We start from the raw sequence: 24,769 nt of genomic DNA, 5'->3' as shown, positions 1-24,769 counted from the left end.
CAGTAATGGGACTACCACACAGATCAGTGATAGAGGCTCAACTATTCATAATATTTGATGAGGAACCAAATGTAATATTTTGAAGTTTGCCAATGACACTACACCGGGTGTGTTTTTTTGGATTGTGAGGAAGACACAAAGAGTCTTTGCCACTTAGACAAATCTATTGATTGAGCAAAAACATGATAGATGCTATATAACATGGATAAACAGAAAGCAGTGTTAGACTGGGAATTATTAATGTACAAAGAGACTTGAGTGTCCTTGTACATCAGTCACTGAAGTCAAACATGCAGGTGAAGCAGGAGCAAAGATGTCTTGCTACAATTTGCAGGGCCTTGGTGAAACCACACTTGGAATACCATATGCATTTTTGATCTACATGCCAAAGAAAGGATGTACTTGTCATGGGGAGAATGCAGCTAAGGTTCACCAGACTGATTCCTGAGAATGACATGACTGCTGAATGAGAAGAGATTAAGTCAACCACTTATGTATTCAGTAGAGTTTTGAAGAGTGAAAGAGGATTTAATTCAAACTTACAAAATGTTGCCATGGCTAGACATAATGAACATGGGGAGGATGTTTCCCCTGGCCGGGGTATCTAGGGTGAGGGAACAGAGTCTCATTTACAGTGAAAAAGATTTAGGACTGAGTTGAGTTGAAAGGTCTTCATTCAGCGGGTAGTAAACCTGTGGAATTTGTTGTTGCAAAGGGCTGTAGAGACCAAGTAGTTGCATATTTTTTTAAGAGAAGGATATTTAAATTTCCAAATGTGGAAGGTGTCAGAAGATGTAGGGAGAGAATGGAGACATGGGATTGAGATGGATGTCAGAGAGAGTCAAAGAGTCATGGAATCATACAGCACAGAAAAAGGCCATTTGATTCTACCAACCATCAAGTACCTACCTATACAAATCCCATTTACCAGCACTTACTCAGTAGTCTTCTACACATTGGTGATCCAAGTGCTGACTTAAATGTTATGAAAGCACCTGGCTGCACTACCAGCAAGTGCATTTCAGATTCCAACCACCCTCTGGGCAAAAAAAAAATCCCAGAGATCCCCTCTAAATCTTTTATCCCTTACCCTAAACCTATGCCCTCTAACTTATAGATACATCTGCTATGGGGAAACATTTCACTAATATATATCCTATTAATGACCCTCATAATTTTGTACACCTACATCAAACCCCCCTTCGCCTTCTCTGCATTGAGATAAACAAACCCAGACTGTTCATTCTCTCCTCATAAATGAAATGGTTCATCACAGGCAACATCCTGGTGAATCTCCTTGGCACCGTCTTTCGTGCAATCATGTAGTTCCTATAGTGTGGCTGCCAGGGCTGCACACAATATTCCAGATGTGGCCGAACCAATATTTAATAAAGTTGCACCATAACCTCCCTGCTCTTACACTCTATGCCCCAGCCAATGAAGGCAAGCATCTCAAATGCCTTCTTCACCACCTTATCTATCTTTGCTGGCACCTTCAAAATCCTTAGACTTGTACACCAAGGTCCTTCTCTTCCTCAATAGTCCCTTGGGTCCTACCATTCACATGATATATTAATCCCTGATTAGTCTTCCCAAAATACATCACCTCACACTTATCAGGATTAAATTCTATCTTACCCATTGATCAATAACCAACTGATCCAAATCCTACTACTATTCTCCCCACTACCAATGACACCACCAATTTTTGTGTCCTCTGCAAATTTACTAAACATACCTCCTTCGTTCATATCTAAATCATTAATGCATATAACAATCACTAAGAGTCCCAGTATCAATCCATGAGGTACACCACAGGTCACAGGCTTTCAGTTACAGAAACAACCCTCTATCATCACCCTGCCTTTTATTACCAAGGCAATTTTAGATCCAATTTGTCAACTTGCCATGATGATCAGCCATGATCATATTGAATGTTGAAGGAGACTCAGATGGCTGAATAGTCTACTCCTGCTCCAATTTTCTATGTTTCTGCCACACTTTGTTTTTAAATAGACCTGGTGCATCTCCCTGGATGCCTTTCCACACTCATTATTATTCTCCCAATATATTTTCTCCTGTCTCAGTCTGTAAGGGACCCACATTAACTTTTCCTTCTCCCTTTTTATTTAGCTATAGAAGCTCTTTAATGTTTAAAATGTTTTTAAAGCTTATTCTCATATTCTACATTCATTTTCTTTAGCAATGCTTTGGATGTGCAAGAGTTGAGGTTCCCCCAATGCTACCTATTGGATCCCCATACCTGCTTCACTCATAATCACATCTTCACATCCCTCTTGACTGATTCAGTTCCACTGTACTTATTTGGTGACTGTCTCTTGGAGCAAAGTGTCCAGGTGACTTCCTCCCTTTCTGATGTGTCATGTTGTCTGAACCTCAGACACCTGCTCATCAACACTGACTCAAAGTTCCTTGAGCTGTCTTTGTACAGAAGTCCCAAAACCAGCAGATATACTGACAGATGTCACTGGTTCTGTCCAATACAATCAGAAAACAAAGCAAAATCCATTCCTTGAATGATACTTCAAGCCTCACCAAAAAAGATACAATTTAAAACTCATTTACATGCTTGGTATTCATAACCAGACAATGATGCTTATCTCAACAACAGGAAAGGAATACAATTTATTGGACAACAACAACAGACCCAGTCAAAGGAAGGAATGCAGAATCATGCCAGCTTTTCCATTTCCTACTAGCTTTTGTAGTTAGCTATGTTTGCTTAATTTAGCAATTTAATTTACTTTAAGGGTTTTAATTACTGCTGACGTCTTTGTCCTTATTATGCAACCTTGTAGTAAGTTGCTAGGGTGCACCTTTTTAGTTCAGGTTGAAGTAACGACAATTACAGTTGGCACCATGTCTAATTATCATTGTAATATGCAACAAAGGTTACTTTGAGCAAAATTATGGAACATAAATGATTTCTGTTCATACTTGCCCTTGTCACCATGTGATGTAATAATACTCTTTTCTTCTAAGGGACATAGTTTATGAAACATTTTAATGTTCCTACCCTCATTAATGTGTCAGATGAAAAGCTAGATAAAAGGATATTTGGTTCTGTGAAAGAAACAGTATTTTTCTACGAAGTGATGTGCATCATGAGCTGCAAATCCTTCAAGCAGAAATTCTGTTAAGATTTAACAATGTGCTTTCAATCTTTTTTTAACTTCCAAATTCCGTTGAGGGTTTTGAAAACTAAATCATAATCTTTGAATTCCTGCAGCGCATGTCAGCATTTAGTTTCAGCTCAATTACCGTTATAATTACTTTGAAATGTGACTAGTCAAGAAAAATGTGACAATTTCTTTGTGGCATGGGCACCTGGTAAAACTGCCATAAACATAGTTTATGTGCTGCTTCCTCTGTAGAAATTCTAGTGTTGCTATTAGAGATTCAAGAAAACATTCCCATTGTATTTATGCAGATGGTTTTCTATTGGTAGAAAACTATGTTTAGTTTTTATTTGCTTTGTTAATTTGTTGTAGTTTGCTAATGATAAAGTTCTTTCCATAAGAGTGTGTCATTACTCTTGTAGTGTATTATCCCATTCCTTTTTGCAAATCAACCCGATGTCATAAAGAACATTTGAAAGAGTTATTATAGCTGGACATACGAGAATTCTGTTCCTCCTCCCCAGCTCTCTTTATGTGCTATAGAGCAATAAACAGTGAAATTACCTAATAAACTATAAAATTGCTAATTAGTGTTGTGTATCTCTGCTTCATCTAGCAGGCTTCATTAAGATCACATTTAAATTCATTTATAGAATTTCTGGTGCTCAACATATTGTTGATGATTAATTATTATTTAAGTTATTACATCAATATATTTTTGATTCTGATCCTATTATATTCAACAGTTTGGACAGTTCAGATTATTTTGTCATCAGTAGATTTAAAGTAGCAGCAAAATCTGAACTCATTGGGGAATTCAAAGCTTCTACCCTGAATTGTTCAAATGTAGCTTTTGTAATTTGCTTGTAAATTATTAGTGATGGAGAAACATCTATTTAAACACTAATTAGGAAAACTGCAGCAGGTTTAAAGTCAAAATTGAATATACACTTAGAAAGAATAATATACAATTGATTTACAATTAGAATAAAACAATCTAAACAGTCAATGTTCAAGCACTTCCTGATGAGAATAAAGAACAAAGAGTTACGGTCAAATTGCAAGACGATTGTTCTTGGCTTGATTCCTCTGTTAAAGGACCACCACAGGAACTATGGCCCAATTGTTCTCTCTAACGTTAGATTCTCTAATTCTTTGAATCGCTGAAATTATCATATTTATATGATTTTATGCAAATATTAAGTGGGAGAAGTTTCCAAACCTGTGGGATGAGTGGAAATATTAACTTTTTCAAAATGCTGTGATAGGCATGATCAGTTCGATAGCATCCTGTCCTGTGTTGCTCAATATTAGAATATTATAACTTCATCAATGATATTGTATCAATATTTAATCTTTGTGAAATTATGCTTTCATATTCTACAATATTAATTTCTCCACCTTTAGTGTGTGCAACAGAGGAACCCACTATCTCTAATTTAAGACAAGAGGATTGCATAATTATTTCCCATCAACTAATAATGTTGTTTTCTAGCCAGCTACCAGCAAGTGTGCAAGAATACAGCAGATTAACCACTCCAATTTTTGATTATTTCCCCTTTGGAGGTAACTAATCACCATTACTCAACATGTTATTTCCATTTATTTAGCTGAGACCAGAGGCTTTCTATAACGAGCCTTCCCTTATACCGCTGTCGGGCTGTTGATCCACACAAGACATGTAACCTTGCAAAATCATTCATCCTACATTGGCTGAAACCATCTCCCTATAGGATTGACCTGGTAATATGTAAACAATTTATTGATACAGATATCTTGGAAGGGTTAAATGTTTTTTGTGCAAAAGCAGAATACTGTAAATGCTGGGAATGGCAAATGAAACCAGAAAATACTGTAAGTGCAGTTCAGGAAGCATCTGTGGAGAGAGATGCAGAGTTAACATTTCATTTTGATGACTTTTCATCAGAACTGGGAAAAAGTTAGGAATTAAATACATTTTAAATTGAAGGGGAAGGTTTGAGAGAAGAAAAGGGCAAGTCTGTGATAGGTGATGATCTGGAAATATTGAATGACACAAGTGGTGGCAGTGTTGGCTGAAATAGGTTTCTCTGGAGGAAGTGAAATTTGGAGATGGGAATGAATTTTGAAATATCAGGCAAGGAGAGTGAAACAAAAACAGATGTTTGGAATGCGAGATAAAAGGCTGGAATGGCTGATTATCTGAATTTGTTTCTGTGTAATCAGTTAAACAGTCGTACAAGAGCAAGTCCATATTAAGAAATAGTGTTTGAATGTTGGCTGCAGTATGTAAAGCTAACAAACTTGTGTAGCCAAAGATTTGCACTGCCGACTTGTAACCTAGCTCTCATCCCTGCTCGGCACACTGGATACATTTGGCCCTTGACCACCACTGCACTCTGCCACCCCACACCCAAATCATATCAAACCCCACTTGTGTGTGCACACTCACCCAGGCACATGTGTGCACAAACACACACACACACACACAGAGGTAGGTTAGGAGGTTGTCACAAGCATAGAAAGAGCCTCCAAAGAGAAAGGTTAAGTGAGTGGATATGAAGCTGGCAGATGGAATATAATGTGGGAAAGTGTGAGGTTATCCTCTTAGAAGGAAAAAGGATAAAAGCAAATTATTAAGTGACACTACAAAATCATGTGATACAAAGGGATCTGGGAGTCTTAACATTGGAACCACAAAAAAGTTAGTTAGAAAGGCTCATGGAATATTGGCTTTTATTGCAAGAGGTATGGAGTATGAAAGTTGGGAAGTTTTGATGCAACATTGCAGGGCACTAGTGAGATCACACCTTGAATTCTTTACACTATAATGAACTCCATATTTAAGGAAGGATATACTTTCATGGGATGCAATGCAGAGGAGGTTCACTAGATTGATTTGTGGGATAAAATGGCTGATGCATGAGGAAAGGCTGGGCCTATACTCATTTGATTATAAAAGAAAGAAAGGTGATCTTATTGAAACATAAAATTCTGAGGGTGACAAAGTGGATGCTGAGAAAATGATTTCCCTTAGTGGAGTCATCTATAACTAGAGGGCATGGTTTCAGAATAGGGTGTTGCCCATTTAAAATGGCAAGGAGGAGAAATCACTTTTCTCAAACAGTTATGTTTCTTTTGTTTTAATGCCTTATGCAAAGAATAGGATATCATGAGGATGTACAATCACTTCCAACACAACACAATGGACATCATCTCAGCCTGCAAGCTGAATGACTCAACGTGGGAACTGGTGGTACTTACAAGAATAATAGGTAAACAGTTAAGATTGCCACTGCTCTTGGATTGGCTTGGGAACTCCATTAATGATTTCAAGGGTCTTCAATTTTCTTTTAACCCTTAAACTATATATAAAAATAGATTGTTGTTGGTATTGGAGATGGCGAATAAGCTGACAGTGAAGAATAACCCAGTTGGGTAATGTACAGGTGACCTGGGAAGGCAGAGAACGATTATGCTGAGTTATCAATGGCTGGAGAGGAGGTAGTCAAGTGATGACATCTCCAGCATACATTCAACCAGAAAAGGGAACAAAACATAAGATCAATGCCAGCTTTGATTGTTACATGAAATTGCTAAAGATTGTGTTCGCATGCATCTTCTCTCTCCTGGATTAAAACAGGTACATCGCCATCAGTGAATCAAACGTGGGTATTTGGAAATGAGCCTGGAAATAATCAGTCCACCTCACTTTGGCTCCAGAGTTAACTTGCATGTAAAATATAATACATCACCTGATTCCGAATGCATTAACCGTTGATGACATCGCCAGATATGTGATCAGTAAAATTGCTCATAAATTGTATTAAGTAATGAACTCTTCTTGAAACATCACTTAGAATGGTGCGAAAAGCTATTCCATAAAGAAACATTTGGCAGGGCGACAGTGCAGCATTTGGGTTTAATTTTTTGTGGAAACATAAATAACTCGACGTAGATTCTACTTTTGTTTTATTTGCTTCTTTGCAAACACATTTTTTTAAAATCAAAATTAGACAGAATTATATCTTTGGTATACATGGTGAGGAAGGTTGCAGAACAGAGCTGCTTACTCCCCTGATGAATGGTATCACCCAGGCTTCTGCTGTTAGATGACTGGCTACTTTCTGTCGGTGAGAGCAATTACTGGCTCCCCGAAAAGAAGGAGAAGCGTTTTCATTCATTGTCCTGGAGTGTGATTATTACAGAAGAAACCTGGACGCGCTTAGAATGAGCATGGTTAAAGGCAAACGCCGCAATCAGAGATGTAAGTATTGGCGCTGAACCCACAACTCGACTAAGGGCATTGAGACATTTAGTGAAGGCAGTCGCCCTGCAGTCAAATGTTTGTTTAAATTACATGTGGACAAATCGACATAGGAGACAACTAAGCAATTAAAGTAATTATCAGGCAAGATATTTTTGTAGCAGTTAAGAGTTCAGTTTATTACACAAAAAAGCCCATTTCCCCCTCCCCCCCCCCCCCCCCCCCTTTATTTCACTGGAGTAAGTGTATAGAAGTATCTGTCGGAACTTTCGTTACTTATCCCTGGCAAACTTGCTTTCATTATGTTTAGAATTAAAACATGGGAATCGTGATTAACGTGCGTGTATGTTGTCACTGTGAATTTCGGTGTGAGCTTCTTGTTGCACTCTAGTGAAACGTTAGAAAGTAGGGTTGAGATTTATTGTATTTGAAGTAAATATTGCAATAGCTAAGTCGCTTAAAATGAATGGGACATGAGATTGTGCTAAATGTGCTCTTGAAAACTGAAGGACAAGGGAGGAAAGTCGAGAAGGAAAAGGGATGAAAGATGAAGATAATTTGACTTAGAACAGCTGAATCAATGAATACGGACGGGCACAGTGTTTCATAGAAGGATTCTATTCGAAACAACTGTCATTCCCCAAACTTCATTTACTTATAGTGGATGAAAACCATCTGAGTGGAAGTTCAATCAGCTTAAATTAATACTGAGGTGAAATTTATCTGCAAGGGAGTGTTTGCCATTGAGGTGAATACAGAAGTTAATGTAGCGCCACTTGGGTAAACTGGGTAGATTTCACACTTTGATACAAATTGCCCTGAAAAAAATACAGCAGCTGTGCCATCATTCCATTGAATGAGACCGCAGGGTGACAACATTCAGAGCATAATTCATCCATTACTGTGGTAACTTTTGTCGACAGGCATTCTAATCTTTAGGCAGTGGGAAAGAAAGAGAATGCACAGTATTGGGTGCTTCTGATGCAATTAATGATGCAAGTGAGCAAAATACATTTTGTATTTTACATTGAGTGAAAAGCCTTTTTATTAAGAACTTGAAATGTAGCAGCTAAACATGTCCTATATATTTTCATACGTTTTGTCTATCTATATTGTATACAGTATGATATGCCTCTTTTGCTCATTATTTCTTGGGCTGTTAGAAACAGTACATTACCATTCTGACAAACACTTGTCTTTTTGGTCGTGAGCTGCTTCTTGAAGATATGTTTCCTATTGACTATCGGCGTTTATGTTTCTGGACTAATACTTTTTGAGATATGTAATGCCTATACTGTTATACATTTGAGATTATTCAAAGATCAAGACCAAAGAATTGTAAAACTCATTTACATTCATTATGTATACACTATTTTTGAGTTTTAAAATGTGAATTCGATTGCCTCCAGATTTTTGCTTTAAAATGATGAGTGATAACTTTGAGATGAGGCTTGGGAAGTTGCAAAATCAAATCCTGTGCCTTTTTAGGTACAGTAGAAGATCATACTCCAGTCTCAAGCATGGTGATAACTTCAGTAGCCTCAAAGTGAGAGCAGGAAGCATTAACCTGTCCCCATTGAGAATAATGAAAGCAACCTCATGCTGCTTGTTCAATTTGATGTCTTCAGTGTTCGGATAATGCTATGCAGACCCATCAGCAGGGAGCCAATATCATCAGTGGCCTGATGGAGATAAAGCTAGCCTGCACCTCTGAAAGCTGTAGTTCACGGTATCTGAGCTGCAGTGTATTTCTGTCTGGCCCACCAGAGTGAGTGGTGAGCTGTCTGTGCATTTGTCACCGCTCTTCTACCTTCACTTCTCTGCAGCAATAATTTGTTCCAAAGTCAGTGAGGCCACTGTCAGCATTTAAGCCACTCTTCCTGTGTTGATGAGTTGTCAAATTGTCAAAAGGATGAGTAAAACCCTGCATCTGTAGGGGGCAGTGAGGCCTTCCATTTATACATCCATATGACAATGAAAGCAGGCAGCTGTATAGGTCAATGACCTAAGGACTTGGATGAAGTGCCTCAGGTTCAACAATTTTACACTAGTGGTCAAGAAATGTAACATTCCCTAGCAACTGCACCACTGCTCAATTCATCAGCAATCAATCATGAACTATATCCCACATCACCATGTAGGCATACACTTAGTAAGCCTTATATTCACATTTCTCACATTTTTCATAAACCAATAGGAAGCTGCTAAATCACCCATTGTCACATACTAGCTGAACATTGTGTCAAATCGTTGTTCTTGTGTGGCGAAGAGTTGATATGTTACCCACTGTGTGATGACCCATTCAATCAATGCCTTTTGTGGAGCACCAGGGTAGTGTGTAATCCTAGCAAAGCTATATGCTCTCTGCCAGCTGGCCTCTAAAATGAGAGAATAAAAAATATTTTGAAGGGAGCACCTCAGTGACCCCCACCCCCAACTTTCTGTCAGAGAACTTCCAGATGACCTCAGTCTCCAGCAAACTGTTATCCTTGGCCGCAAGCTGCATATGGTCAGTGTCTCATGATGTCCAAATTAAGAATTAGTGTAGATATCCCCAGCCTGGCTGGAGCCAGACACATAAAAGTTCATTGCCCTTGTCACCTTTAGAACATTAAAGCTACAGGGAAGATAATAATATAGTCTCTACCTTCTTTTTAAAAAATGCAGACACACTGGAACTGATGGTGTTTGGAACTATGAGGAAATAATCTTGGAATGTGTCTTGATGCATGTGTGCATGTTTCTTCGGGCTATGGCTCCAAAATTAGGTATGATTAATAACAGATGTAGCAGATCAAAACCTAGTAATTTTTGGACTGAGTTTGTTGAAAGAGTAAACAGAATATGTGAGCAACAGTAGGGACCAATGTGAATTGCAGGAATGAATTCAATTATCTTTTCTGGGTGTGAGAAGGAGGAGAAAGGATTTTTTTTCAAATCCAGCATTCTGAACAGTCGCCATTATAACTTAAATAATTAATTATGCATAGGATGGGGATAAAATATTGTTTGTAACTAACTTGAAAAATATAGGTTTTAAAGACCTGTTAATGACAAGGTCCCAAATGTGCATTATAGAAAATAGAAGAGGATGGCTATCTTCTATAAATGCAGCAACAACATGGAAAGAATTCTCATAGAATTGGATTAGTGTAGCTCTTTCTAAAACTATCAATTAACATTCGAGGACTATGAATATACTGTTATGATGAACTGAAACTATTCCAGTACCATAAAAACAGAAAATGCTACAAATACACAGTTCAAGCAGCATTAACTTAAATTTAACTAGGTTTCTCTTTCCATAAATGCTTCCTGATCTGCTGAGTATTAACAGCCTCTTCCAGTTTTTGTGTATTTGAAGGACTTGCATTTCTACCAGTAGGATTTTTTGTCTAGGTTTGAATACTGCAAATGTTTATACTTCATGACCATATACTTTTATATCAATTCAATGTCGGCTTCTATTAAATCATGACTGCTCTGTATCTCAACTTTATTTACGCACTTGATCAATATATTTTTATATCCCAGCAAAATAAAAACATCTCGTGTTGCTTTAAAGCTTCCTGTTTCCATCCATGCAACTTGCTGCATCGATCTGAAACCTGCTGATGAAGATCATCAGTCTCTGATCTGTATTGTGTTAAATAATCTTAAACAGCACAATAAGTTTCCAAAACAAAACCAAAATTTATCATACCCCAAGGATTTTTTTTAACTAGACAATATACCTATAATTGCTGGAGATAATTAAGGGATTTATAACTTGGCAAGTTTTGTGAGCATCAGCACAACTACTGACATAACAATTGGTTTCTGGAGGAGATATGGCAATTTTATTAAAACTAATGAGGTATGTTCACAAAGATATTGATCCTGTTGCTGTTATCAGAGGTTCTGTGATTTATTTGTAGTCTTAAAGATGAGTTCCTCAGTCAAGGGTATTGAACCAGTCTCTATGGTTTGGTTGTTAGAGGATGGGTAGTCTGCTCAATTATTCCCATTTGGTGCATATTCAGTGAATGTTTCCTTCTATGAATCTCTACTCGTGCCCACGGAAACATTCGAGTGATTTTCAAAAAAAGATATTAGAACTGAAGGAAGATACAACTTGTGAAAATGGTCTTAGAATTTGTATTGACTATTTCTTGGAGGGATGGATCCAAAATTAGATAAGAGCAGATCAAGAGCTAGTACTTATTAAAGTGCTTAAACTTTGTGGTTAAAACACCAAACAGATCTTTGTACAACTGCAGGAACCAATGTGCTTTGTTTTTCACAGTGGAGCTCAAACATAATAATTTTGGGAGGAGGGGATTAGGAATATGGCCCAGCAGTCTTATCATTTGGAATGTTTGGTCAATGTTTATGGTGTGACTCTGCTAATGTGTCCCCCTCTGTTTTCCAAACTAAAGGAGCAGATGAGCAGGAAGCTGCTCGTGTCCAGAAGGCATGTCACCAGCATGTGAAAAGTGAGGAAGTCATTGGATTTGAAAGAACAAGGAGGGAAGCTAGGGCATAGTAGGCATGGTCATGGTTATGTGGTGCTCAGAGGAGCATTTCTCCTTCTCCTGGCTTGCAAGAAATATTTTTTAAAAGAGAAGAAGCACAATGACTTACTGGGCTTTTTCCATCTCTGGATCCCCTTGCCAATGATCCATTGCGATTTGTCACCAACATAGTTTCAGCAGCATTGTACCTTTTAATATCAGACATATGACACAATCAACTGCGAGTGAGTTGTTCTGTACAGACTGTCCCCACGTTAAAAATGCCTGACTTAGGGACATCCCAACATTCAAATGAGATCTCATGATATTATTAAATTCAAAAGTCTGGCGTACATACATACCTTCATTCCAATGAATGGCAGAAGTACTTTTCTCTCTTCACTTCTAGTAATTGTTCTTTCTTATCAGTCTTGTATGATTTTGATACCATTCATTACAATACTGTGAAGGAATGGTGACCATATAGAGTGATTTATGTGTATTTTCCGATTTATGTGTATTTTCCAATTTATGGACAAAATCAACTTGTGGACGTGTTAAAATGGAAACCGTTTGTTACCTGAGCAGAGCCTGTATTGGGGAATAAATTAACTGAGCACCCTCTTTTATTTAGCATGTGACCAGGTCAGATAAAATGTATTTTGTGCTGTAGTCCAGAGTACTAGATAAAGCTTATTGCATGCCAATCCAAAGAATTCATTTAAATTAGATCTCATTTTTGCAGCATTCTTGATTCTGAACCTTTTTAAACACAAGCTTTTATGGAAGTATGGATTGTGTTGAATATTAAAACTGTATTTTAGAAAGGCAGAAAGTGGTAGAAAATGACAGCAGCTGCATTATCGAGAGCTGGATTTTTAAAAAATAATTTTGAATGATCTTGGCAAATATTAAGGAATCATCATTGTATTCATTAATGTTATTTATTTTACTATACTCTCAATTTAATTAGCATTTTATTCAAATTAGTGAAATTCTGGGAGAGTCAAGTATAAATAAGAGTTGAGTCCATAAGTTAGAATTCCAGAATGAACATAGAACAGTCTAGCACAGGAACAGGCCCTTTGGCCCATGACGTCTGTGTCAACCATGATGCCAAGTTAATGATTGGCACAGAAAAGAAGAAAAATATATTCTGCATTTAATTTATAAGCAACTGAGGCATTCTTTGCTTATGTACGCTGGCTCTCATTGTATTTTTACATGTCAGGCTAAAGGATGGGACCCATTGAAGAAAAGTCTTTTTATATGTGTTTTACAAACAGGCACAGAGCTCAGTTGTTATAAAGAAATTGGTTATTAAATAAAAATATTTAATTAGATATTGATCAGCCATGTCAGATAGGAAATTCCAATGTAAGGAGGTTCTGGTTCTTGTTCTTGGGTAGCTCCTTGGGTTTGGAAGGTGTTGAAGGGTTCTTGTCGGATCTGCAGACTTCAGAGCAGATAGTGCTTGGTGGAGTGGGTGTAGATAAGATAGGATGTTGTGTGCTCCTGCTAGTTCCCCATGGCCTCCTGATGCTCATTCCTTCAAGGATGGCCCTTCTCTGTTTTGAGCAATAATGGCTTGTGGATTTCCATGAGTTGGTGAGCATTTTTTTGAAGGAAACTTTATGAATGTCCTTGAAACTTGTCTACTCTGGAGCACTCTTGCTACGAGAAAGAGCTTGAAGTAAAGCTTATTTAAGGAATCTAGTGGCACGTCTGTAGATAACGTGGCCCTGGTTGAGTATAATTAGAGCCCCTAATGCTGGGAAATAAACTGTGCATCAAGACAGGTAGGTGTCCGAAAATGCGGCTTTGTAAGTAACGGTTGGGCTGATTTTTGGATTGGGTGCACAGCAGAAAGATGACACTTAAGGCTATCCTATAGGAACTGGTACCATTCTCATGATCAAGGTGTACCAGAGTGGAATTAGCAAACATGATTGCTCATTGAGTGCTGACCAGGCACTTTAAGACTAGGGAAGAAATCCAGTAAGTGTTTCACAGAGCTGAGCTTGGAGTGGAGTAGGCATTGGATTTTTTGTAGGTCCATCAAGATTAATCAGCAGAACAATTTTGTCAGTTTCCAGAGCAGCCTCTTTAAATTACATCATGTCCTACAAATGGTGTAGGTTGCTAATTTGAGTGTTTTAACAAAGGTTTTGACTAAAGAGCTTGGCAGAGAACAGTAGTTTTCATTTTCTTGAATGTCATCTGCCTACTATCCTCCAGCTTGAAGGGAGCAGCACACTGATGAAAATCGCCCCCAATGTTTTCAGTAAAAGTTAAAACGAATGAGTGCTCAGAAAAGATATGAAGGGGTGTGTTATGAATACATGAGTGTTTCATTTTGAAAGCTAAATAGTGTTTTGTTGAAAGGAATGACAGTGGGTGAGGAAAATGTTTCAATGTGTGCAATCAAATCTGAGAATTGATAGTCATTTCTCTCACACTTAAATGTACAAAATTTAAGGCAGAAGGTTGGTGTACCAACATATTAACATTGTGTGCACCTGGAGCTTTGCAAAATAATTTGTATATGAATAAAAACGAAACCTTTTGAAGATGTTTATGTGGTGAATGTGCAGTAGCTTTAGACAAGGTAACCTAAAACCTTTCTATTATATTCTTTTCACATGCTGAGTGGAACGTCTCTACTAGGGGGATGATTAGTCAATAGTGAAGGAACAGAATTAAAGTTAACGGAATGGATGTAGTGATGGGATTGCTGAGCGTTGCCCTGAAGTATTTACTGTTGAGTTTTTAAACTACAAAAAAGAGCAGCAATTTTAATTTGATTTTTTTTTTTAAATGCTTACAGAAACAACTTTTATGTACAACCAGAGCTTTATATTTGATATAAAATGTTCACTGCAGTGGAAGTACAGTGGATGAAGTGATTTGACTTGCCATGTAAACAAGCCTGGAAGTCATTTTTTGTACACTTGAAGCATCAGAGCAGGCAATGGATCTGATGCAGGGTTTTTTTTAGTGCTGAACTGGAGTAATATTTTGAAGTGTTCAAATACTGGTGTGAGCTCTCAACTTGTAACTTTCTGACTAGCAAGCAATAATGCTTCTAATTGACCCAAACTGACAATGAGCAGTGTTAAAGAACAATAAGTCGGTGAAGGATTGGTAAACTGAACTTTTATCTCTCCACTTTTTAATTTTATCTCCTGAATATAACCAGACAGTTTAATTTCTCTGCCAAGGTCAGGGGTGCCAATGTTAAATGAGCTTTAAATAACTTTAAGGAATGAAAAGACAGCCTTTGGAGTCAGTCATACAGCATAGAAACAGGCCCTTCTTGCTGGCCTATTTCCCCATCCACACAAATCTCATTTACCCTCATCAGGACTGTATCCTTCCATGCCTTGCCTATTTAAGCGTATGCAGAAATGCCTCTTAAAAGTATTAATTGTATCTGATTCCACCACCTCTGACAATATATTCTAGATATCAACCATTCTCTGTAAAACAAAATAATAATAATAAAACTTCTTACCTCCTCAGCTCTTTTTTTAAGAAAAACCTCCTTCATCCTACTTTAAACCTATGCCCCTTGTTTTTGATACACCTCCAAAGGGAAAAAGATTTTGGCTATCTACCCTATTCTATTCCTCCCATCTTGTATATTTCTATCTGGTCACCTCTCTACCACCTCCGCTCCTATGTTGAGGAGGAAAAAACCATTTCATATTTTCTGTTTAAGAAGAATCTGACTTGGACTGGGGAAAAAACATTTCTTCTGTCAAGCATGCTCTCTTTCCAAAGATATCACAATTGTCCCCTTCTGCAATAAACATTTTGAATTAGTGATTAGTGTGGGTTAGTCAATCTCACACAAGCATTTGTATGTAAAATGATGGGCATATCTGTATGGTAGTCTGAAAGTGGTAACAATGTGACTGTTTCCATAGCAACAGTTGTTCACTGGTTTTTCAATACTGTGATTAGTCAATGTAGGAAAATCGTAACTGAAAAAACTCATCTGCCATTGTTCAATGGTAGTGAATGCACAAGCACATCATGGAAAATTTTACAAATTATATTCTTTGGGCTGCAAATTAAATTACTTTTGGTAATGTATTTCCAAGATCATAAATAGGGTATTTACTTAAGTCACATGTCTGGCATTTTAATATTACTCTGGATAAGTGTACATCATAATTCAAAATGTCACACATACTTAAACTGCTGTAAATTTGAAGGATGAACTCAATATTGATTCTCAACTATAATATATTAAAAACTTGCATATATCAATACACTTTAAGTGCCACACTTTCTAAAATGTTCACCATCACTTTTTTTTATTATGCCCTTTTTGTAACATGCTGCAGGGTCTCGACACTGTGGAATGCAGTACTAGGGAATACCAGAAATGTGAAATAAAGCACGATTTCTGTTAAGCATGTCCAGAAGTTGATTGGAAACGGTTCTCTAAATTTTGCAGGTGCTTATTTGATCACTTGTGTAGTACCTGAGGGGAAAAAGATAAATGCCTCGCTTGTTTTTCTTTCAATACTTCTTATTGAATAATATTTGTATGTATGATGCCTGAAGTGAGGTCTCAAATTATACACATGGCAAAGCTGAACTGTTTTCAACTTTCTTCAACGAGAGGTGCTAAGTGGATGATATATCTGTTTCTTCTTGGGATCCCCTCCATTAGACTCGATATGATTCATCCCATGTTTATCAACTAACTGAGCAAACTGGATGCAGCAAAAGCTGTGGACCCTGGCAACATCCCAAATCTAGAGCTGAAGACTTGTGCTCCAGAACTAGTAGTGTCACTAGGCAGGCTGTTCTGTTGTTCCTACATTATTAACATGCAATGTAGAAAATTGGATAGGTATGTCCTGCTCACAAATTGTGGGAAAGGTCCAGTCTAGCCAATAACTGCTCCAAGAGTCTACTCTCAGACGTCATCAGTGATGGGAGATGTCCTTGGTAATATTTTCAAGCAGCACTAACTTGCTAGAACTTTGACTAATGCTCAGTGTGGGTTCTATCAGGACCACTTATCTCCAGAAATCATTACAACCATGGACAAAGGTGCTGAATTCTTGAGGTGAAGTACAAATGCCTCGCCTGTAGTACTGGTTGTATAAGGATAATTGTCGTTTTGTTGCTTTAAGACTGCTAGTGCAGTATATGTAGGATAGCATTTTAATGAGTGGCATCACATGGCCCCAATCAGTCAGGGGTTGGTGGTTTCTACATTACCTGGACTGATATCTCAGCACGGAGGAAGGTGGTGGTTGTTGCTTGAATCAAATTATCTCAACCTTGGCACATTGCCATATGAGTTGTTTGGAGTGTCCTGGAACCATTTTCAGGTATTTCATCAAGATCTTTTCTCTATCATACAGTCAGAGGTGGGGATATTTGTTGACAATTGATTTTGGTTCTTTTCACAGTTCTGCCAATAATGAAGCAGCACTTTTTTCTGCGTACAACAAAATCTGAAGAACATCTAGGTTTGAGTTGAGTAACATTTACGTAGTGCAAGTGCCAGGCAATGAAATCCCCAACATCTCTCTTTTGGGCTTGAGTGGCATAACATTACTGAATACACCACCATCAAGTTTTTGGGAATCCAATCAGAAACTTAAATTGGACTGCTACATAAGTACTGCAGCTACAAGACCCAGTCAGAGACTGGATATTCTTCAACAAGAGATTTGTCTCCCATTGTTATAGATAGTACTGTTGTAAAAGAGTGGTTGTTGTTCCAAGGCTGCTACCACTTTAAGTACAGTTCAGGTAGATGACTGGTCTCTGATTACAACATTGTTTCTGGTGTCAGTCTGGAAGAGGTGTTTGGGGAAAAATAGGCATGTTTGTTGGAGTTCTTTAGTCTTGGTAAGTTTACTCAACTCTTCATATGGTGGAACAAATAACTCAAATACTGCACCTTCTGCCTTCCCCTAAATCTTTCCACAAAGTGTTTTCAAGAGTGTGATGGAATAGTGTCTATTTCTTTGGAAAAGTGCAGCTTCAAAAAGATCAATGTCATCCAAGTTAAAGCATCCTGTTTGATTGGTATTCCACTCACCAACATTCCTTTTATCATGTGTACATTGACTATTGTTGCTGTAGAATAAATGGTATACAAGCTGCACTCAGTAACTCACCAAATTTCACCAACAAACCTCTACCACTTAGATGGACAAGGAGAGCAGGTGTGTAGAAATGCCACCTCTAGGTGGCACAAGTCACACAATATCTTGATTTGGAAATGTATTGCTATTTCTTTCTCATCACTGGATTTTAATCCTGGAATATCCTGTTCAACAACACTTTCAGTACTGTCACCAGGGAGACTGTGGGAGTTGAATAACATAGTGTGCCATTACCTTCACAACGTAATGTAAATGCTAATCTTGCTAGTATTGCTTATATCCCCATGAATGAGTAATATAGATGGTGTACAATCTGCTTATTTGTTTTCTGAAGCAATGTTACTTTCTTAACAAGTGGAATTTAAATATGTATGGATACACATTAATCTTGTATCTTCCATCCGATATTTGCGCATCTAACTACTGATCATTTTGGTTCTTAACTATTAATGCATAATACTCATTATGTGTATGAGATAATAATTGTGTCTGGATTCAGTGAAATGCATTAATGTAGTGGTTGCTCCACTAACTCCTGCTGCAATGAGAAAAACTCTGGCATTTCAATCATTTCCACTGTTTTATATTTATCACTCTGCTTCAGCATGCCACAGCTGCTTATAATCCATTCCCTCATTCGGTGTTTTTTTTATTTGAAGTAGCTAATTAGCTTAAATACTAATAAAGTATATGCATTCACATCTAAAGCCTCCTGTGTATGGTTTTATACAAGATATAATTTGTTTACTTCATATATTGATTTTGGAAAGAACTAGAATTCCATGACATTCTTGCAGTTAAATGAGCTTCTGAGATCTTTATTGTTGAATGGCAAGTACGGAAAACCAAGGCGTAAGGTTTGATAATATTTTTGGTCTACAATCTTTGCAAGGCAGAATAATGGCTACAATTTGTCACTTCCATTGGGTGAGTGGAAAGTCAGCTTGGTCTTGCATTCTCTTGTATCCAATAATTCCCATTTAAGATGCATCAGCTGGATTTAAGATTAGAGTAGTATTGGATTTAACTTGGATGTCCATACAGTTAAATAGCAAATTTCCACTTGCTTACAACCAAGGCTGACCTACAAAGACCAGCCATTTGGTGGAAGTACCAGAAAGTGACTAGCACACACAGAAATGGCCAATTTTTTTTTATATAGATGAATTGACGAAATAAGGTTTTAAACATAATACTTCTGGTCCATTTATCTTTCCTGAATAAAATGCCATAGTGAAAAGGAACAACCCTGAAATGCTTAACTAAAATGTATATTTACTCTCTTTTGATCTGTTAAACCTTTCCACTTGCCATTGATATTGTGCATGCATGCATACCCACATACATATCCACACACTTTCCATTGGCCTTATCATACTGATCAAATTCCAAGTTTACCAGCTCACATTGTTTCCATCTCCTTTTCTTCCCCTTTCTCTTGAAAGTGAGTTGGGGTACAAGAATCAATGCACCAAATAGTTATTCTTCTTGTGCAAACCTGTGTAGATTTGTTTCTCTGGCTTAATATACTGACGCACATGTTCTGTCCCACAGCCTTCCTTAGCTGAGGTCAATTGACTTAGTAAATTCAAGAGACCAATCTGGTTTGGATTCTCATTAATTCTTAGCACCTTGGGAAAAGCAGTAATGATATCCTAAAATTATTGATTCCAACTGCATCAAGAAGGCATGCTGTATAGTAAAACGCTAAGCCTTGCAGGAAAATATACATAGAAGAAAAAGTCAAAGCCTGAAAAATCATTGATGGATAGACTTCAGAGGTGACAAGATGGGGTGTGGGAGAAACTGGAAAAAAAGAGGTGTCATCATCGGAAAATACTGAAGTGAAAGAAAATATAAAGATAGTGTTGTACTGTATACCAATTGGAACTATGTATTGTTGCAGTTTGGCCTTCCTGCTATGAACACTGGTGATAAAGAGAAATTACTATTTTCAATGGACAAAGTCCCCAAGAACAGAGATCCTGTACCTTTTGACACTTGTAGTGATTAGGATAATATGTCACAATTAATATTTGCCATTTTTAATAAAGATCATTGCATCAAAAATCTGGTGGTATCCCACATTTTATTTCAAGTTACTCTGCATTAAATTATACTTTGTTAAATTACACTGTATACTAAATTACATCAAATTATTAACATTTGTCTAAAAATAACATATATTCACAATTAGGATAATAACCAGATGTAGTGAGAGACAGGAAAGAGTAAAAAAAACTGCAGGCATAGAACTTTGAAATAAAACCAGAAAATGCTGATATACTTGTTAGGTTAGGTAACGTGTGTGGAGGGAGAAACAAAATGTTTCAGGTCATGACCTTTCATCGGAACAGTATTGCTTGACCTGGTGAGATTTTCCAGCACTTTTTGTATGAGAAAATTCAGAAATAACAGAAGTACTGTGAATGATTGAGGTGACCACAAAAAGTTAGTGTATCCTGTATAGAACATCATGTCCTTGTGGAGTCCGTGTATCTATCCTGTGACTGTGTAACAAACACTACTATAACTCATCAAGCTTGCATCAACAACCTTGCTATCCTTGCAACTTCAACAACCATTGAGAACAAGATATTGAACGGACCCACCAACCCACCCTTCCACATGAATTTTCTCAAAGTTGCTACCTATCTTGACATAAATATATTTCACTGTTGCTTCCTTTTATTCACAACATCAAATTTCCCCACTAAACATGACTGTGATATTATCAATCCATCAGAAGTTCTCCACGACACCTAGGGATCTGTCATAAACACTGTTTTGCCATTTATTGTCCATGCCATGAAAATACTTTTTGAGCTGTGTTTTGCTACCAAAGATATAATAGAATTAGAGGATAAAACCTGTTAGGAACTTGGAGTCTTCGAATAGATGAAAGTTTCTTACTTGCAGAGTGTCACAAGCAACACCTTACACCCACCCCCAACATTTAGAAACCGAATATCCCTTTTTTTTTAACAAATATTTGTGAAAACATGCCCAGGACCTTTTGTCATCCTATATCTTAAAAATAGTACATTTATAATATACTGCTTGTTCAAGAGCAACAATTCGCATTATCTACATTACATAATCTACATTAAATTTTTATCAGGTGTGTGTTTGCTCATTTCACTACCCTTTTTGCTATAGTTCCCACCACGAAAAATCTGTTTCTGTGACTTCCACTATTACTCTCTTGTCAATATTTGTATTTTGGGGAACAAAAATTGAAAGCATTATACCCAGCACCAGATTGTTTACAATGACTCGAATATTAAGGGATGGAGGAACCCCAGCTAAGTTTCTGTCCAATAGAAAGGATCACTGTTCACCACCACTACTTTGTTTCTTGTCTCTTGTCGCTAATTTTGTAACGAAGTTTCTACCATTCCTTTAGTATTATATATTTCAACTTTATGTTAGCTTTTTAAAAGTGCCTTGTATACAACATCTACCTCATCAACTTTAGGTTGTTATAGTTGTGCATAAAAAAAGGAGGTAGTGATGATTTTGTTTTAGTTCTCCATTGTGTTTCCATTCCTCACAGTTCCTGATAAGTGGGTTGATAAAACCTGTTAAGAACTGAAGAGTTTAACTGAAGATAAATCTCTGGAATACATGGAAATGAGCTTCAAAACCCTCTCATACCCCCACAGCTTCTATCTTCATTGGAAACAAGAGTCATGATAACACAGACACCAGCTGTCACCCCGTCCTCCCACACTGATTTCCTTGATGTTACAAATGGCCTTGATAGTGAATGCAAATAGGACAACTGATGACAACTTTTTGATAAGACAGCTGTGCTGTAGAATGAGGTAATTTTGCCTTTATAATGTTACACTTCACTCCATCACTCTCCCATATGTGCCTTGTATCTCATAGAAAGGAGTCAGGAGGTGTGCCAGGTGTACCTCTGATCTGTTCTTTGACCTGCAAACCTCCATGTTCAGTTAAAATTTTGATCAGTGTGGTCATCAAGATATAAATGATGGGAGATCTGGCAATTGTAATGCCATTGAATGTCATTGGGAGATGGTTATATTTGCTTTTCCGTGGCTTGTCACTTGCAACTTATTAACTAATATCTGAATGGTCTGGATGCTACGAGTAGCCAAGGACTGTTTTATTATCTGAGAATGTGCAAGTGGAATTGAAGAATCTTAGGAATGTATATTCAAATAAACAACCTGAAGGCTTCTGAACTTATCCACTGCCACACTTGATGTACTAAATGTTGTACTGTGGACATCTGGGATCTGAGCTTTCCCTGATGTCAGGCTTCTCTATGTCCTGAGAACAGGCTTCATTGGATTGCAACTTGACTGTATTATGACTCTCCTTCAGTCGTATCCTTGGGTGAGCTAACTAGAAAAGCAATAGGCTCTGTTATCAGAAGAGAAGCATAGGGATACAAGTAGAAGACCTGCTGACAACTCTTTGACAAGACTGCAACTTATCATCTGGTAGAAGGTGGAATGGTGGGATGCATGCTGTGCACAATGCCTGTGCCTCTGGATTGTTTCACAAAACATGACATACTTTAAGCAACCTGGGAAAACAAGTTTGCCTGACAGTACAATATTAATGCTTTAAATCCTACCAGGCCTTTGCACAACTTCATAACTCTTTAGCTTTAGTTTGTTCTCACCTATACTTAAATTGCAATTGCAACTTGCTATCACATATTGACATGTGGGATGGCTTTCAAGTTGGACATGTCTCAGTCTCTTGCATTTTGGAAAATATGAGTGTGGTGATATTGTGCAGATGTATGATGTTATTCAGTGGGAATGGCAATGGATGTGCATGCTGACTAATGCACCAGGCTGACTAATGCACCAGGCATGATCTATGATTAAAAACAGGTGGTTTTTCTCATAGATCATGGTTCACGTCCTGCCATAGCAGCTGAGGAACTATAATTAAGTTAGCTAGACAAATCTGGAGGGAAAAATGGCTAGAATTAATAATGATGATCATGAAACTATTAAATTAGCATGAATCCCCATTCAATTCACAGAAGTCCTTTTCGTCAGTCATATTTCTGTCTTCTAATCCTCAGCAATGCAGTTGGCTCTATTACTGTATGAAATAGGCGAACAAGCTGTTTAGTTCAAGAACAATTATAATGGGCAACAATTACTAAACTTGCCAGCAATCTCCACATCCTGTGAATGAATAAATAAATAACCTTGCCACAAACCTGAAGAATAATAATTTAGAGCATTGCCATTCTCATGTTGTAATTACCCTACAGCTGCTTGCTGCAGATGGCAAAGTTCTGCTGACTCACAGGAGGTTCAGGAAGTGATCAGAGTCAGTGACATTTAAATCTGCCAAGTGTAAGCATATTGGACGAGAAAATGCACTGGGCAAAGTGTGATAAAGCAATACTAGAGGAGGTTGGGGAGCCCCAAACTAACAGTGTAATTTTATCATCTGTGAGGTTTGAGATATTCTGTACAATAAAAGGCAGTATTAATGGAAGCAGGCATCGATGGTCAAGCATTGATGGGGGTGTGGGGTGGTAAGTGATGGACAACATGTGTTCAAGTGATCACAAGTCCAGGTAGGATCCTATGGAAAAGGGGAGCGGAATGGCAACTAATCAGACTGGGATCCAGAGTGGGAGTTTGAGCCCAACTTTGGTCCAGGGTCATATCTATAGGTCAGCAGTTGCCTCAGTATAATTGGGAGTCACTTTGTGACGTGCAGTGAGCACACTTCAACTCTTCAATCATGGCCTGCTGTGATGTGAATGATCTATGCTATTTTGGGGTCCTGACTCCAGGCAGAAAGAAATTGTACAAGTGAAGTCTTAAAGTAATTTGCACACTGAAGTCACTGTACAAAGTCAGTAGTGTCTCTCTTGAAGTGAATACAGAGAAAGCTCTAGATTAAACTTACTGAAGTATGCTTCTCACGTGCAAAAGTTTTTAGATAAAATTCAGTCACGTAGCACAGAAAACCATTGTGCAATGTGAAAGAATCGCGTGCCTGTAGTCTGCAGTGAGCTAATCGCTAGCTTTCTTGTACTAGCTTGAAGGATTTTTTGTAAAGAAAAGGAAGCAACTTTTTAAAAATAACTTGTGGAATAATTTAGTCTAAAAAGATTTACATTTTCATTTTTGGGAATATATTAAAGGGGGGGAAATCTCTTTAAAAAAAAAACTTCAACACAATTTTGGTTTATCTGACAAATTGGATGTATGCCTTTTAATATTGATCTAAATAGTCAAGTGGAATTTGCCCATTAGAGTGGTACGGAGTGACTGAATAAATAGCTGTTACACAAATGGATTGTGCACTGTGAGTAAATGAAGGTCCTCAAGAAATTACATCAGCCTGCTTTGAACATTGGCAGATATGCATTAGGGAGGATATTTTATTTAAGTTAACCCCTAAGGTAACTATTCCCTTATTTCATCTAAAATGTTTCCTCAATGATTCCAGGATTTTACCCAAATTAATTTCCACTGTTAATGGAGTAAAGCATCCCAAGGTGCTTCAAGAGTATTATCAGGCAAAACTTGAAATAAACCATGCAAAGAGATATAACAGATGGCAAAAGCTGGTTCAGAGAGCTTTTGAGGGGAATTTTTATAGAATGGGGCTGTTGAAGAAATGGAGTGTGGGATGGGGTGAGAGGTAGTTTCTTCTCTCCCAGTTAATCCTAAATTCACTCTCTCTATTTGCTTCTCCAGGCCTTCTGCTATATGTATTGCTTGGTCCTGCACC

At 37.6% G+C, this 24,769-nt stretch overlaps 1 protein-coding gene across 6 annotated transcripts in view; it reads left to right on the top strand.

Moving 5' to 3' along the window:
• Positions 1-24,769, top strand: part of LOC127574173 (RNA-binding Raly-like protein) — a 643,109-nt gene that overhangs the window by 471,182 nt on the left and 147,158 nt on the right. For 2 of the 6 annotated variants that reach the window (XM_052022951.1, XM_052022950.1), the window contains exon 1: positions 7,266-7,386. The exons of the other annotated variants lie outside the window; for them this stretch is intronic. In XM_052022951.1, coding sequence (XP_051878911.1) covers positions 7,350-7,386 — 37 coding nt within the window. In that variant the 5' untranslated portion in view covers positions 7,266-7,349. Of the gene's footprint in view, positions 1-7,265; positions 7,387-24,769 lie in introns of those variants that run through there. 6 annotated transcript variants of the gene reach the window in all.

The sequence above is a fragment of the Pristis pectinata genome, chromosome 9, assembly GCF_009764475.1.
Source record: "Pristis pectinata isolate sPriPec2 chromosome 9, sPriPec2.1.pri, whole genome shotgun sequence".
NCBI classification, from domain to species: Eukaryota; Metazoa; Chordata; class Chondrichthyes; order Rhinopristiformes; family Pristidae; genus Pristis; species Pristis pectinata.
This window is presented reverse-complemented; position numbering and strand designations above follow the sequence as displayed.